Genomic DNA, 17186 nt, shown 5'->3' on the forward strand with positions numbered 1-17186 from the left:
ACATTTGGCCGATTATTGCATGGTATCTTGGTGCCAGAGAATGCCGCAGTATGTACATGCTGTAACTGTCCATTATCCATAGTCTTCTTCAATCTTGTCTCAGCTGAATTATACTCCCTGTGTGGCTTCCTCTCTTTGGAGATACAGAGCGATGTCTGGTATAATAAAACAGATGGTGAACAAAACATGCAGACACCATATCCACTGTCTTGGTTTTAAGTGACTAATTTCTTTGTTTTTGAAGTTACTGTATGTACTCCGAGGCATATTGTGCAGTAATTATATTGTACCGGGACTAGAATTTAAATTATTCTCTGATAATTGCTTTGCAGAGGCAAACACACTGCAGTCTGCATCTTCCATTCTCTCTCTTTCAACACTGAGGTTGAAACCAAACACCTAAAGCTACGCTTATCACACTGAAATTAATAAAATCATAATGTAAGACATTAATATGAGATGATGCTTTTTCCCTGCAAAACAATTTAAGCTTTGAAAGCTTTACTTTGAACCTGTAAATGTCTCCAACATATTTATTTACTTTTAAATAAAAATGACACTTGGTGTTGAAATCATGGTTTAAAAAATATGAGGAAAGAAGATTTTATTTAACTTGCTCCTCAATAAACAACATGTTTGTGTGTGTAAATCACAACAAAACCAGTGATTGTAGACTTATTCTAGCAAAATAAGAAAAGAAATATTTAAGAAATTTAAAAAGCCTTACATCTATTTACCTAGTTCATAACATTCATATTTCTATTGCTGGTTTACAGTAGCTGCTCTGCAAACTTAAAGTCTAAATCAAACATACTTATTATGTCATTATAATTATTTAATGTACAAAAAGTAAATTAAGTCATAGCTGATACAACATTACAGAGGAATCGCTAACATTATTCAATAGACAGTATATCAAGTCTAAACGTACTTTGTCAGCTTATATTTGAGATGATAGACAAATTAGTATATATATTTCAGTGCACAACAGTCAACAGTGAAACTGTTTTACAAGAGAAAGAAAGATGGCAGTCTCTAACAGTTCTGCCATAGAAACATGTCAAAAACAGGTTGGATTTCAGCATTTCCTTTGTTTGCGTATACTGAATCGGTGACAATGCTCATGCTGTGTTTATTAAAACAAGTACTAAAAATAAAGCACAGTGACTACTAAGTCCAGGAAGCTAAACGAAGCTGCCATATTGTGTGTCAAAATAGTCGAGAGGTAAAAAGGCAATATGCTAAACTAAAGATCTGAAAATGTCGGTTCATCATTCGCTTTAAAGAGCAAGTCTGAGAGAACCGAAAGCAAACAAAAAGGAAACATGGAAGAAAAAATTACTTAGTTCACTTACACAAAGAAGCAATCTATGTATAATTGTGCTCCTGAAAGAAACATGTCTCTATATCTCCCACTGGATAGTAGCTCTCACCACATGTAATAGCTTCGTGTGGTGTCCACCTGACTGGGTTTGGTCTCGGATGAGCCCTCTTTCTCTTTCTCGCTGTCTGCCTCCCACAAGTTGATAAGGGGAGGGTACAACTCGTTAAGCGGTATTGATGAGGTTTTCTGCATGTACTTTTTGAGGGAATGGTGGTAGTTTTTCCTCTTCCACCTCTTGGCAATGTACACTCCCAGAGAGGCCAGACTGATGAGTGCAAACATTGTTCCCATGACTGCTGCGAGAGCAGTGTTGGTCCCCGGGTCAGATATTTCCACAGCGAAGGTTGCTTGCTTCGTCGTCACATTCACACACGACTTCTGCGTTTGTTGGTGGATGTTGGAGACGGTGAGGCACACCTCGTACTCAGTTGCTGGTTGTAAGTGTGTAAGGTTGTACTCGTGGACATCAACAGGTACCCTGGCAGTGTAAGTAATGTGTGGGTTGTCTATTTTCATGGTGGCAGATGACCACTTGAGGTTAGAGGTCATTACATTGGAGTTTATTTTCCAGGAGACCAGGATAGAGTGAGATTCCGTTTGTTTGACGTAGATCTTCATAAGCTGAGTGCTGTCTAACAGAGTTCCGTTTACCCGTATCGCTATCACTCTTGTGTCAGCTCCTTCTGAATTCTGAGCCACACAGGTGTATCTACCAGAGTCTTCTACTTGGATATGAGAAATTCTCAATGTCCCTTCATTGCTGAGGCTGTACTTGTCAGATAGGGTGTCCATCATTACCTTGTTCCCCATCGGTGTCACCCAGTAGATTTCAGGCTCCGGCTGGGACATGGCTCTGCAGTCCAAGTCCAAGGTCATGCCGATGTCAAGGTTCAGGTGGCTGGGGAAAGTATCATGGGAAATCAGGGGCAGGCACTGGTTTGCCAAATTATTCTGCAGCACCTCCCGCACATGCATACCCCTTACTTCTGTTGGCATGGCACAAAACATGGACAATGGTTCCATGAAACGGACAGTGGTTTTGTTGGAGCTCATCCATTGAATGACACAGTCGCAGCGCAGAGGATTGCTGTGGATGCTGATCTCTCGCAGGTTTGGGAGAGAGTCCACCGTGGACTGATAGAGGGCATTCAGGGCGTTGTTGTTCAGCATCAGACTCTCTAAGGCTGGGACATCACGAAAGGCTTGACGATTGATGTAAGAGAACTTGAGGTTGTTTGTAGCCTCCAGCTTTGTGAGCTCAGGAAGATTGTCCAGTGCGAAACGGTCAATAGAAACCAGCTCTGCCATGTTGTTAATACCCAGCTCCTTCAGTCTCAGCATGTTCTTGAAATCTCCTTCCTTAATCTTGTGCACTGGGTTTTTGTTCAAATCTAAGAACTTGAGGTTAGGTAGTTTCTGAAGGGCTCTCTGTGGAACTCGGACCAGCTTATTGTCATAGAAAGAGAGGCTCTCGAGATTGTCAAGTCCCACAAAGGCATTTCCAGGGATGTCTGTCAAATCCATTCCCGCCAAAACCAGGCTTCTAAGGTTGCCCAGTGGCTTGAAATTAAAGTCCATTATGCCAACAACAGGGTTCTCCCCAATCATAAGGATCTCTAGGTTGGGTGTAGACTCAAACCACTGGCTATTTATGGCCTTGAGCTTGTTGGAGTTGAGGTGAAGCCTGAGCAGGTTGTGAAGCCCAGAGAAGGCATTGGCAGAGATGGTGTTGATCTGATTGTGGTTGATGTAGAGCTCCTGCAGGTTGCTGAGGTCCTGCAGACAGTAATCTGGCATTTCCATGATCTGGTTCTCCTCCAGATGAAGTGTGGTGAGCTGGGACATGTTGGTAAGACCAACATCCCGAATGCTACTGAAGTTGTTCTGGGACAAGTCCAGCTCGGTGAGGTTGAAGAGCTGCTCCAGTTCATCATTGGTCCTGGCAATGTAGTTGCTCTGTAAGAGGAGAACCTGAGTGTCACTGGAGAGGTTTCCAGGGATGCGTGTTAAGCGAAGGTCATTGCAGTCCACAGTGATGGCTTCTCTGTAGGTGGACTGGGGGGTAAACCAGGGCCTGATCTCGCATACACACAGCTGAGGGCACTCATTACTCTGGACGAAGGAAAGTCCTATTGATACCAGCATCAGGCCAGCAAATGCCTGGCCTACAAGAAAGCAGTCTAACCTCCGTCTCGCCATGCTGGTGTAGGACAGGAGGAGGGACAGATGATTTTGGGAGAGAGTGCGTTACAGTCATCAACCAGACTTTCCGCTGATTAGGTCTTTCAGTCCCGTAAAATGGTAAGGAGTTGAAGCAGAGGGTAGAATTTCACATCAAGATCTTGGAGCCCCAGAGTAATCTGGAAAAGAACGAAAAAACATATATGTCATTAAGGAAGAAATATTGCCTACCCCACATTTATAATGAAGAGGGTAAATAATACATAATTTTATTTTCAGTCATGCTAGCATCATGGCTCAAGGGATAGCAATGTTGGTCTGGTCCACCACTTCGGTTCAGACTGAAATATCTCAACAACTACCAGATGGATTTTCATGACATTCTATACAGATATTCATGTTTCCCAGAGGCTGAACCCTAAATTCTGAAATTTTGGTGCTCGTCTGACTTTTTCTTCTAGCACCAAAAACAGGTCAGATCCACTTATTCAAATGTCTTGTGAAATGCTTAGCTAGGCCCTATTCTGCTGGTTTGTCATTTCATTGCTTTGGACTGAAATATGATGGTAACTGTTGGGTGGACTGACAGCAAATTTTGAACAGACATTTATGGTTCTATGAGGATACATTTTTGTGACTCTAGTGATTCTGTTACTTTTCCTTTGGTGTTAAATTAAGTTTGAATTTGTGTTTTTCGAGTAAAATGTCTCAGCAAGTTTTAAATGGATTGCCATCAAATTTGGCAACACAATCATGTCAAAATATTGTTTTGTCTTATTTGGTTAATAAAACAAATACGTGCTATACATCAGCACGTTAAGTCATTGTGAGTAAGTAAACATGTTGTCGTTTATCTCAAAGCACTACTGGATCTAAGTACAGCATTACAAAGCAGCTTGCATGACTGTAAACTCTTAGTCTTTTGCATGTAACAATTAAAGGATTATCACATAATCTTTGTGTTACTTGTAAATGAAGCAATTACGTAAGACAACAGACTGACTAAGAACAACAATTGCTTCTCCACTATCCTTGGGAGACTGTGAGTTATGTGCAGCATCAACAGTTTTAAGAAAATGCAAGTTCAGCTCATTACAATGCCTGCACAAAACACTGCTCTGAACTACTTGGAAACAGATCAAATTCCATTGAGGGCTTTCATCTATCCAACAGGCCCATAAGGACCCGATCATTAGCTTCTCCGAACATCATTAAACACTATGAGATATTAGTATGTGCCATGCCTCAAAGAAAGCCAAAAAAGGGATGCACATCTTAATTTTTAATGCAACATCTTCAGCATTCTGAATTTAGGGCAAACTTGAAAAAAAAGTTTTCAGCAGACCTAGGATTTTTCTGGGATGATTGGGTACAAAAGGAAAATCGTCAAAACTTTGAGCAGCATTCTTTAACTCTAAGACTTATGACTACAAATAGGGATTTCAGGAGAGGGTTGTGAGAGGAGTAGAGACTCTGATCTTGCTCCGTTCCGCGAATGCAAGCTCTCGAGAGGTACAATGGGCATCTGCTTGCCCATATGGCAGTAACACTTACTCCAGTGACTTGGAAGATAAAGCATGGCAAACAATAAACAGCTACTACTCAATGCCAGCACAACATTTCAAACCTCTCACTGTCTATGAATACATAGGCATTACAATCATGTATTTTTTTCTTTTTAGGGACGACAAATATCTCAACAACTATTGGATGGAGAGGAATGGGATTTTTTTTTATACATCTGGTAATTTTTCCTTTCATGTGACTTACAACTCATTTAGAGATATGCATGTACATTTGATACATTAGAGGTATGGCATTGATGTGTTTTCAAGAGGGTTTTCAATGTTTGCTTGAATTGTTAATTGTATGGGTGGATGGGTTGGATAGTGACTATCAGCATATTCATAAATACCGTTTATATTTTATAGGTTTTTAGCATTTTGATCTGATGAAAATCTAACTGGTTTGGAGTCAGTGCTCAGCTTCTACTCTTTACATCAATATTTCACTGAAACTACATGTAGCCTCCTGTGCAACACAAGGTTTTGAGTGCCTCAACAACTTGATGGATTGCCGCTCAATTTACTACAGATATTCATATTCCACTCATGACGAATTATTATTTAGTGTCATCAACAGGTTAAAACCTTAATTTGTCCAGTACTTTGGTTTTAGCACCAAATATCTGCAAAACTCATACAATTGCTATCAACCTTATTGGTAATTCGCTAATGTTCACATGCTAACACGGGGAAATAAGATGGTGCACATGGTGAACTTTACACCTGCTAAACATCAGCATCATTATTATATTAATTTTAGCATGGTGACATTTGCATTTAGTTTAAGCTGGTCTAGTTAAAGGTGCAGCAATAGCCAGTGGGGGCACTATTGCAGTTGTTAGCTTGTTGCTAGCTGCCCCCATTACGACTCAGCTACTTTCCTGTTTGCTTGTGACATCAGAGGCAGAGGCCGTGTGCAGTCATTCCTGGTCTTGACTCTGAAACCATTCCTTTCATATTCATTTTATCTCACTTAAATGAGATATGTGCCTCACTCACTCAATAATTCTGTTTACATGCAAGTACTTTAAATAGACAGACTGTTTTTATGCAACAGTTTTATCCCTCCCCATTGTTTATTAACAGGATTAGGTTGCCAGCAGTTCTTTAAAAGGCCCGTGCACTTGAAGTATCCTACAGCAACAGAGATCCCAATACTCAATTAGGTCTATTAACTAAAGGAGGCACCTCCATCCAGTGAAGAGCCATACGGCAGCACAGTAGTACCACGGCCTTCTCCACCACACAGCTTTATGGTCAACACCAGCTTAAGGAGATAGCACTTAAGAGGCTTTCAAACAACAGAGCTGACTAATTCATCTGAATGCAAACTGCCTGGCAACAGCAACAGGGAGACAGAAACACGTCTCCGCTCCTCCTATACTGGGGATTCCCCGTGGGACAGGGCAGAGCATGGGTGAAACAGGGATAGTAGACGATCTTGTCTTCAAGCTAAAGCACAGTATATTGTGACGATTGCTGCGCCAGTCAGGATTAGTGGATGGAGATACTGAAGTGGAGGTTAGCTTGAGGCAGTGTACCAAACCCAGAGGAGAGAAACAGGTCACTTTGCACTTTAATTAAAAGCAACTAATCGGTGGAATCTGAGACACATACAGTGCAGAGAAGGAGTGTTAATTCATTGCTAATCTCATTACAAAAATAATTCCTTAAGTGCTTGTTGTTAATTGTGTCAATACTGTCCAGTAGCTGTATTGACAAAAATACAGAACATTTTGCTCCATCCAAGCACCACAGTAATCCCATTAAAAATACCCTAAAATGTAGGTATTGTTCTCTAAAAAATAAACAAAAACTGAAAAATTGGAAAATCTTTTAAAACACCATGGATAATTTACATTTAAAAGACCGTTATCTTTTGGTTTTGACTGACAAAAAACAAAAAGTAAGATTCAGGAACTATATAACTGACAGAAGTTAATCAGTATAGTATGATAAAAACAAAGTATTGTTTTAACTGAAAGGAGGGGCTACACAGTTGTGCAGTGGTTCATCTGGGTTGGGGCTCTTCAACATGGAAATGTGGAATTAACAAAATAAGCATGTATATGCAGGTTTGTTAAATCTGGCAAATAATAGGTGATAGACTCCTTTTCCACTGACAGTAGACATAAAACTATAGAAGTATGCATTTCTGTTCCTGGTTCAACATCACAAACACACCGAAAAAACAGGGTTGTAAAGAGTACAACAAAAGATCATCAATTTGAACATAAATTTGAACATTTGGTCTTTGCACAGTTTTTTATAGAGCACATTAGAATGTTTGTTTTCTTCCCAACTGTTGGAATTGGGGTTGTAGAAAGCAGCATGGACGTCAGTGAAAATGGTTCTTTCTTTTTTTAATCTCTTTTTCATACTTGGTGCTGACTACTTTGGAACAATGTTGGAGCGCTGCCTGGGGAAAAACTACCATAACCTCTTAATTTGCCTCCATGCTACGTGCATTGTGCTGAAAAAGGGGCAGAAATGTGCATGTTCATGTGTTCAGATGTCTGAGTCCTTTGTCCTGGGCCTGAACACCGATTGTAACTATGTATACTGATGTATGTATATAAAAATATACACTGCATCAAGATTAGAAGCCAGATAAATTAAAACATCATTTTCTGCTGTCCCATTCTTCCCCCACTATTTACCACAAATGGGGTTAATCTTAGATTCTCCCCGTTCGGTAAATGCTAACAGCTTTATCTGTGCTCCCCTTTATGTAATATAAGATTAAGAAGTTTCTGATCCCAGTTAATACTAAACACAAAACATGACACACTTGTCAAAGTGAAAAAGTAGGTTATCTGAAATAAAAAAAAAAAATACTGTTCTGATGTAACTACGAGCACTTTAAAGACTGAAAAAAATCAGTGTCAACATCCTGTTGGTTGTTTTTTTCCCCCAACAACAACTAAAAGCTGTCTGGGACATCCTGACACAGGCTTCACAGGTCCATTGTGATCAGAGTCCCAGAGCCACAGGAAAGCTAAAAACACACAGCAGGTGGAAGAACAGTCAACACAGCTCCAAAGGCAGGAAGGCAGGAAACGGAAAAACCCAGATGTTGTAACCATGGCCACCTTTGAACCTGTGAACTTGAAATAACAGCTTCAGACATAAACTCCATTGAACAACAGCTGCTGTAGGATCACTTTGTTATGTTACGGGGGTGTGACTGTAGTACAGCTCTTATTAATCAAAGAACACACAAGTGGACAGGTGTTTGAACAGTAAACCCACATAAAGGATCACTAATCTACATGTTTCATCCTTCAGACAAGGTGACTGTGTGTTAGAGCATTGATGCTAATTAACAATGCAGCAGAGAGAGCGCTGATTACCATAGGTACAGTGTCACAGCTGCTGATGTTGGCCTTAAATGTTGAATTTTATGTGGTTGGATAAAATGCATTAAGTTAATCTTATCACTTTCATGGTGTCAAAGGAAATTAAATGAATGACTATTTTCATTTTCAAGGACCTGTTTTCACAGAAAAGCTGCATTTCATTACAGCGTAACTATTTATTTGAGCAATGCTCTGATTATCATTATACTTCCACTATTATTTAATATTGTTGAGTTTAAATATAGACATCAATCTTAATACAATGCCAGCAGCAGAGTTGACATTGTCATGTCAGAGTTGTTTAAAATGTGCCATTAACGTTGTGGTATGGAACTATTTTCTAAGGCACCAAAACTACTTGGTTAATGTTAGGAAAGAAGGACAAGGTTAGGGTTATAAAAACTATCTTCATACTTAACTCCCACTAGGAGTTAAGTATAGTCACCTGATGCATTGTATTCTGTTTTGCATAGTGTCCCAACTTTTGTTAAATCTGGTTTTCAACCCTTGTGTTCTCATTTGTTGCGGGGTCATTGTTTCTGATTTAGTGCATAGCGTACTCACACTAGAAAGTGGCAAAATGAAGTATACTCAAAGCTTGTAAACAAAATACGGACCATTTTTGATTGTCTTGTTGATGGAAAAGCGTGTTTGATGGTTGCAGGTGCTACATACACAATGTTGCCAAGAGACCTTGCTTTTGGATCCAAGACAGTAGATTTGTATGTTTTTTTTCTTTTAAAAATAGCACTAAAACAGCTATGTTTCGACCTAAGATTTTGTGTCATTTTGAAGAGTATTCAGCCTGCAGTGGGTCCTAGTTCAATGCTCAACCTCAGAAACCACTGACCCTTACATGGTATAAATGGCGAAAGTTAATATGATCATACACAGAAGGCTGACAATTCAACTCTGAAAACACCTGACAGCCATGAAAATGGTCACTCTCATTGCATACCATGGAAATAGATCCCTGTCATTTCCACTTGAGAAACTGTCACTTACTGCGATCCAAATCATTAATTGGTATCCTGTTGTTAGTTTAACAATGCCACTTCTGGAAGACATTGTCTAAAAATATCCAAACACCACTGTCGGTGGTACAGTAACCCCTTCCTCATTACCAGCAGCTGAGTTTTACCTGTTAATGACCCGATGTGCAAATGTAAAGTGACAGTAACTGCACACATCCAGGTTACCCAAGAGCTCAGAAATATAATCTTTACCAGGAGAGGGGTTGAACAAGTAGTTTTCCTCTCAATAGGGCTGCAACTAACGGTTATTTTCATAAGTGATTAATAATCGACTAAAATACACAGTTTCTCAAAAATCCTATCTTTAAATGTCTTGTTTTGTCAGTCCAAAAACTAATGATATACATTTTGGTTGTGATATAAAACAGAGAAAATCAGCATCTTTGAGAGGCTGAAAACAGAATTTATTCTATTTTTATGTCTTTATGTGTTTTTATCAACCTATTCCTATTTTAGATTAACAAACAAAATATTCAGAATTCGTCAATCACTTGTAAAGCCTGTTGAAGTGCATTGGATTTATTAAAAAAATACGGGGTGGTCCGTAGCGTAGTGGGTTACACAGGCGCCCCATGTATAGAGGCTACAGTCCTCGCTGCGGTGGAGCTGGGTTCGAATCCGGCCTGAGCTCCCTTTGCCGCATGTCCTCCCCTCTGTCACCCCCTTTCTATCTGTCTCTCTCTTTCAATAAAGCATGTAAAAATGCCAAAAAAATAATCTTTAAAAAAAAAAGAAAAAAGTGCTATACTATTATAGGTAATAGGATAAATACAAGTTTTTAAATAAAGTTTGATTTATTAAAAAATTACTTTAACGACAAATCAATTAACAGAATAGCTGCCAATTATTTTTCTGTCAATAGCCTGTCACATATGTGTAGAGAACAAATCTGTGGCATTCCTTAAAGACTGATGTGAAATGATGACATGAGTCATCATTTTCTTATGCGTATCAAAGCTGCAATGATCCAGGTTGATATGTGAGTGACAGAAGATGTGAAAGCCCTTTACCAGATACAGCCTCGCTCTGAACCACTCTGATTAAATAAGTCCAAGGCTCAATTTTCAAATTCCTGTCCACGTCAGTCTGAGGACACTCAGGCTCATCGTCAAGGAAATCCTTCCTTGAATGCGATAAGAATTGAGAGTGACATGAGAAAATGAAAATGTGATTTCAACTGGATAACACGATTGTTGCATTGGGGCTCTCCTGGGAGACACACAGAGAACCCCACTGGCCCAGGTTTGCTTCTGAGCTTTAGTTAACTCATCTGCACACTCGTAAAAAAAGATAAATACAGAAATGAGGGAAAACAAATTACAGGTGGAGCAAGTGAGATAAACAACCCCAGGGAGCCTATAAACACATCTTCACAAAGTGAACAAAATGGAGGTGACAAAAACACTCCTGAATTAGATGACAGAATGTGAGTGATAAGGAAACTCAACAAGGGGGAATATGTTATATAGAGAACAGACAGTGGTGTGACAGGGAGGCTAAATGAAGAGAGAACACACCTAATATATAAAGTGAAAACTCAACTCTCTCTTTCTCCATCTTAGCAGCAGAATAAATAGAGAACAACTCATACTACAGCCAAAGACGCTCTATTACAAAAGACAATGCATTACAAGCTGCTCTAATGGTATGAAATAACACTTCTTGTTTGGCGTGGAAGTGTTGTGAATGTCGAGCCTAATGAATATATATTTTATTTGCTAAAATGAGTTAATTACACAGCTAACAGCAACATTTAGCATCATGAAAATGACAGGTGTTAGCTTAAACTTTTTACACAGTTTGGCTAATCCTAACGCTATCTGTGTTGCCAGATCTCACAAGAACTTGTTGCTGAGACAGAGAAAGGCCTAGTTAATTTTCTAGGTATGTATGTGATAGAGATGAATGAAACGACTCGTCAATGAGTGGAGATGTATTATAGGAACTGGAAGCAGAACCCAAACACCAATTTCGAACATTATCACACGACTGAATGGGTGTTATCAGAGGTTATCATTCCTATAAGTATGAGTGAATAGAGGCCTGCTCCACCTTCTAGCAGGCACAGTAGGTTGTTATCAGCACCAGCAGTTAGGTTTATAATACAAAACTACTCTAAGGTTCGGGCAAAAAAAGTTTCAGCCGTTAAGCCGTATAAAAGATAGTTAAAAAAAGTTTTTAAAAAAAGGACATCAAGGCTGGAAGTGATGCTATGAGGACGTCGTTACAATAGTAATGAAAAAATGTGATGCACGAAAGTTAGGTGACATTTTTTAAATAACATCATTGACTTTTTTTTCCACATAAGACACAAACTTCCTCCTGGGTGAAAGTCCTGGGTTTATTTGACCCTTCCACCTCCCACCCTTAGAGCGACTTTTCTGATTTCAAGGTTTCCTTCCGTGTTATGGGGCCCACTGAATACATTAGCCATGTTCCCATTAAAGTGGAATTGAAAAACCTGAACAGACAGAAAAAGTGTTTCCATCTCCCGCTAAGCATATTAACTATTTCTAAAAAAAGACAAAAACCACCTCAAACTAGCATAAAAACCTGAATATTGGTGTTTCCTTTGAGGTTTTTCTAATGCGAATCTTGACTATGACTAATACGACTATTGTGATGACATCTTTGATTTCCAAATATTTTTTCTCAGCTCAAGGAAAGTTTTACATATATAAAACCATGTAAAACAAATTAATCGAATTATTATATAATTGATAATATTATATAATTGATCTGATGTCCTGTCAACAATTCTATACATCTGTTTTACGATTGCGGCGTATGGCAAAAATGTTTCTTGGGCCAGAGGGGGATTTTTCGCTGCAGTGCTGCGAGAGTTCACTGGGAAGAATTGGCTACAAGCCTGAGCGGCGGCGCTGTATCCAGTTCATACATCCGTGTCAGTGAGCTGTCTCATTTCTTAACTGTCTCTGTTTTCGCCTCTTGGGAAATAGTATCCAATCAGACTACAGCAGAAACATCAACAGTTACACCTCCCTTGGAGACTATAGTCATGTAAACCATATCTTTTTTCCCGAGAATGATGAGGGGAAGCAGAACTTCAATGTGCCCAATATGGCTTGTCGTGATCCTTTGGCTGCCTCTAATGCTCTCTCCATCCCCTCCCTCTAAGGATTTAATATCACACACTCCGCTTCCTCGCAGGAGCTTCAAATAAGCACAAGTTGAAAAATGAGCCCATGTTCTTTAAACAATGCTTGTAGCAGGTTTCCTGTAAAACTGTGGTCGCCAATCCAGAGCACAAAACAGGGGAAACAATGTGTGTCCAGCACAACTGTATGAATAGCTTCCCCTGACATACACAAGGATATGTTCATTAACACCTTATGCATGCACACATGCTGCTGGATTTCTTGTATATGTGTAAGAATGAGCAAGTGTGAGCGTGCTGCTGTACATGCTGGCTGGTTTCACATTAAATGACTCACATTAGGACTCCCCTGGTTGGAGACGACTGGGCCACTTCGTCATCAGCAACACTCATGGTATTGATTTTACAGCAGCTTGATTGCTGCATCTCTCAAACTAGTTCACCTTCAACCCAGGAGCTTACTGTGAGTGTCACTTTTGTGGAAATCCTCAGCCTCTCTTCAAGCTGATTGATTTGATTTGTTGTAGACTGAATAATACAACAATGTCTTGTTGGAACAACCGTGAAACAACTGCAGTGTGAATGTATTTGAAACACAGGAACCTGCTATCACTCTAAAATATTTTAAAAGGCAGGTCTTTTAAAGTACAAATCTAAAATTAAGTTTTTCATCATAAAGTTATTGAAGCATTATTAGGCTATTAATTTTGAATTTAGAGAGCCATAAAATGTGTGTTTTTACCTTAAAAAGGTTGAACTGAGCATGATTAAAAGTTATTTTTCCAAGTACCCACAAGTTTTCCCAATATTCGGTGGAAAAATTGGGGTTCCACATTCTATACATATTGAATAATTTACATTTTACAACCCCTTCTTACAGTCTCTATGGTCTTGAATTTTTATCATATGACTGTTGGTCTCAGATGAGTCATACATGGCTTCACAGTTGCGCTGAGTGTAGAATTTATTATTATTTTTTTTTTTACAGGATCTCGATAGTGCAAATGTTCCTTTTTGTTCTTATTTTAAATGAGACGTCAAATTAAATGAAATATCACTACTTTAAGCTTAGATTTGGTTATTTTTTCTGCAAAAACATGTGTAAGACATGATAGAATGTCTAAAATTTGAAAATCCAATGAATTTCTTTTCGATGAATAGTGTACTTTTGTTTATAAAAAGATGCCTTTCAAATCCTGGCTGATTGTGGAGTATGGAAAAACATACAGACACCTCCTCTCTCAGTGCAGTTAGACCAGATTCCATAGATGCAGCCTCCATCCGTCCTTAACTAGGTTTGCCAGTCTGCCTTATTAGCCTTTCATCTTCAAACTAGCCAGAAGCTCATAAACTAACCTATGGATCTCGCAGCATCATAGATGTGATGGTCATTAATGATTTTATTGCATATTGATGTTGTGTACGTGACACGACTGCCCTTCAGGGTTGTAATGCAGACAGCTGGGTCTGATCCACTCTTTCCTGCCCAGAACCTGACTGGGTGAAAAGGACCACAGAGGGCTGCCGTCCTGTTATCCAACCACACACACCTTTGTTCCCCATAGCCATGGGGCAGCACAGGTGTGTCTCTAAATGTCTGTCTCTGACACATTAACACATGCACACATTCAAGTCATGAAAAAGGTCATAACTGCTGAACTGGCTGCCAAACACAACCATTGTCTCAGGAGATCATAGAGAGCTGAACTGTCTGAGACCTGTAGTCCACAGAGGACAAAGGGTTAATGCCTCAGCCCTTCTTATAGGAATAATGGTGGAGGGCCTGAGCTCAATAACCCACCCACCCCCTCCTCCAAACACTACTTTATACCCTTGGGACCTAAATGCTGGTGGTGTTGAAGGGGGGTGAAGCCCTTTACCCCCTACCATGAGCCCGGCTGTCTCCTCACAACACATACACACACTGACACCTGCCTGCAACACACACATGCCCTATTGTCACACTATATCGTCATAATCTAGTTAAAAAGGAAAATAGACATCTTGAGTGCGTGTCTGAGCGTGTGTTTGTGTGTGTGTTTTTGCGCTCTGTCCATGTGAGGCAGGATGTCCCCTTAGGGGAAGAGGAAAAAAATAAATCAATCAGGTGATCTACCCTGTTCATTCAGTTTTAATGAATGATTTAGTCTTCTGCTGTGTGCAGCGTTGGGAGGGTTACTTTCAAACAGTATTCCACTACAGATTACTGAATACATGCCATTAAATGTATTTTTTTAATTTTCTATACATTGCTAGAATGAAATAACTTTGAAATTTGGATTACTTTTGGATTAGTTTATTTGTGTCCTGGCTGGCCATCTACTCTCTGCCATTGTCGTGTGACAGATTCATTGCTAAAAAAATGACTTGTGCATCCACCACTCCAACATTTACTGGTTGTTCCTTGACCCATGCTACAGATGACATCTGCTGTTCTAAACACTAAAAATACTTAAAACACCTTTAACGATCGACACCAATACCACCTGTATAAAGGCCACCAACCAACAGCTGAATGTCTCTTACTTTAAAGTCTTGAGTCACATCAACCTATTAACATATTGCTTGATCACCAGACAGATAAAAAACCTTGCTGATTATGGTATCTATGATTTACAGATTAATAAAATGCAAAGATTTTTTTTTTCTGGCAAAGACATTGCAACATCTGTGGTTTGCAGAAACATCTCTTGTTGAGTTGTAAAATAATCCTTTCAAGAAATCTATTTTTAAAGTCAGTAACTGCATTCAGAATACCACAATTTTAAAAAAATAAAATAAAATATATATTTTTTAAATCTTGTTAATTGTATTCCATTACCAACCCTGTCTGTGAGACAACAGCATTGCAGCACCAACCAAGACAAAGTTTGGAAGAATTAAACAGCTTTTGTTCCAATATGACAACAAGTCTAGGGTAGGCAAATCCTCAAAAAAAGTCCTTATACACAAATTTACAAGCAGCTACAGACAATGAAACTAAGCTTTTTTCTTTATTCTACTGTAAAGTATTTTATTTGACCCGGAGGTCCACAGAGAAAAGAGGACTCTCAGCACTTAATAGAGGTCATAAAAAAGAGTCACAAAGTGAGCCCATTAAAAATAAATCCCTCTATCATCCTAACCTTTCTACAGTCCGTCCCTGTGCCTAAAGTTGAGTGATGCAAGTCAGCAGTCTCCATCACAAAAGCGCAACAGCTGCAGCGACAGAAGCAGCGTTGGTGAACCACAATAGACCCCCTGCCAATGCAACCCCATTCTCACCACAGCATCTCTGAACACAGGGCCTCGTCTGTCTCAACAGCGACTTTTTTGCTGAAGGAATCGAGACATCTGCCGACATACTTTAACATTAATATGCAAATCACATTTACACAACGTAGCCGCACGCAGCCCCTGCTGCCACTGCGAGTACCGCAACCAGATCAAAGTTTGTTTTCTGTGGAATATCATTTGACGCATTATTGATAAATCTGTGCAAATATATTGTGAGGTATAAGAAAAATAATAATAATAATATGGATTCATATTAGATTTCAAGCCTAAAGTGGGTCCGGCTCGAACCAGACTGCATTTATAGAATAAAAAAACCTGATCATGCCCTTGAGTGTGTCTGCATCTTAAATATATCATCGCCCTTTCAGGGAAGTATGTTATGAATCAAAACACATTTGCAAAGTAAGCATGGTTTTACACATGAAAACATTAATTATCTACTATAAAAATGTTTTAAATGAGGCTTTACATAATGTAACTGCCAGTCACAACACTAAACATGTAATTTTCCAGCTTAAATTGAAACTAATAGCAGCCTTTCTTTCCTGAGGGGTCTCACCTTGTTGGCATTCCAGTCGGATGTTCCCAGGCGCACAGCTCCTTTATCCAGACAGACGCGTCAATACACAGCAATATATGAGATCAGTGTTATTGTGCCGAGAGAAGTCTTATCATGCATATTCCTGTATCCTAGGGGGACTCAGCTGGCGGTTGTTTACAGCGATTTGTCGCTCGTGTATCCGATCAGTCGCAGGGCGCCTCGGAGAGAGGCATGGTGCGGTCTCCAACCTGCTGCAAGCAACCCTCCACCGAGCCGGTTTATCGCCCCGATATTCCTCCGCTGTGCCGCCTGCCTCCGCCGCCTGCTCCTCCTACGGAAAAAATGATAAAAACACCTGGCGCTGTCCAGACCAGTCAGCTGATTCCCCAGCAGGCTATTGGCTGAGAGCGCCTGTCTGTCACTGTCGGCCAAGCAAAGCAGAGCACCATCTGCTCCGGGCTTGTTGTGATGAGAACAAAGGCAGGAGAGGGCGGCGGGGCGGCGGGGGCACGGGGCAAAGGGAGGGGGCGTGTGGGTGGGGAGATGGGGGGTGGTATATGGCATTACTGCTGGAAAAAAGCCACCTCCTTAAACCTTTAAGAGAGTGCATGTGTTACTTTGTGTCACTAAGATCACAAACCAGACGTCTGAGAAATTATTTATTTGATTTCTTTTTTTTAATCTTGGAGGGAAATGAGCTCAAAAGCATTGAAATTCACAATTTCTGT

At 39.9% G+C, this 17186-nt stretch overlaps 1 protein-coding gene across 1 annotated transcript; it reads right to left on the reverse strand.

The window, feature by feature from the left end:
* Positions 1–589: 589 nt before the first annotated feature.
* lrrn1 (leucine rich repeat neuronal 1) lies at positions 590–16743 on the reverse strand. The gene is made up of 2 exons (XM_059329647.1): positions 16477–16743; positions 590–3744 (listed from the first exon to the last, which is right to left on the reverse strand). The coding sequence occupies exon 2, from the start codon at positions 3581–3583 to the stop codon at positions 1430–1432; it is 2154 nt and encodes a 717-aa protein (XP_059185630.1). The 5' UTR covers positions 3584–3744; positions 16477–16743; the 3' UTR covers positions 590–1429.
* Positions 16744–17186: the final 443 nt, after the last annotated feature.

Source organism: Centropristis striata, chromosome 3 (assembly GCF_030273125.1).
Source record: "Centropristis striata isolate RG_2023a ecotype Rhode Island chromosome 3, C.striata_1.0, whole genome shotgun sequence".
Taxonomy (NCBI): Eukaryota; Metazoa; Chordata; class Actinopteri; order Perciformes; family Serranidae; genus Centropristis; species Centropristis striata.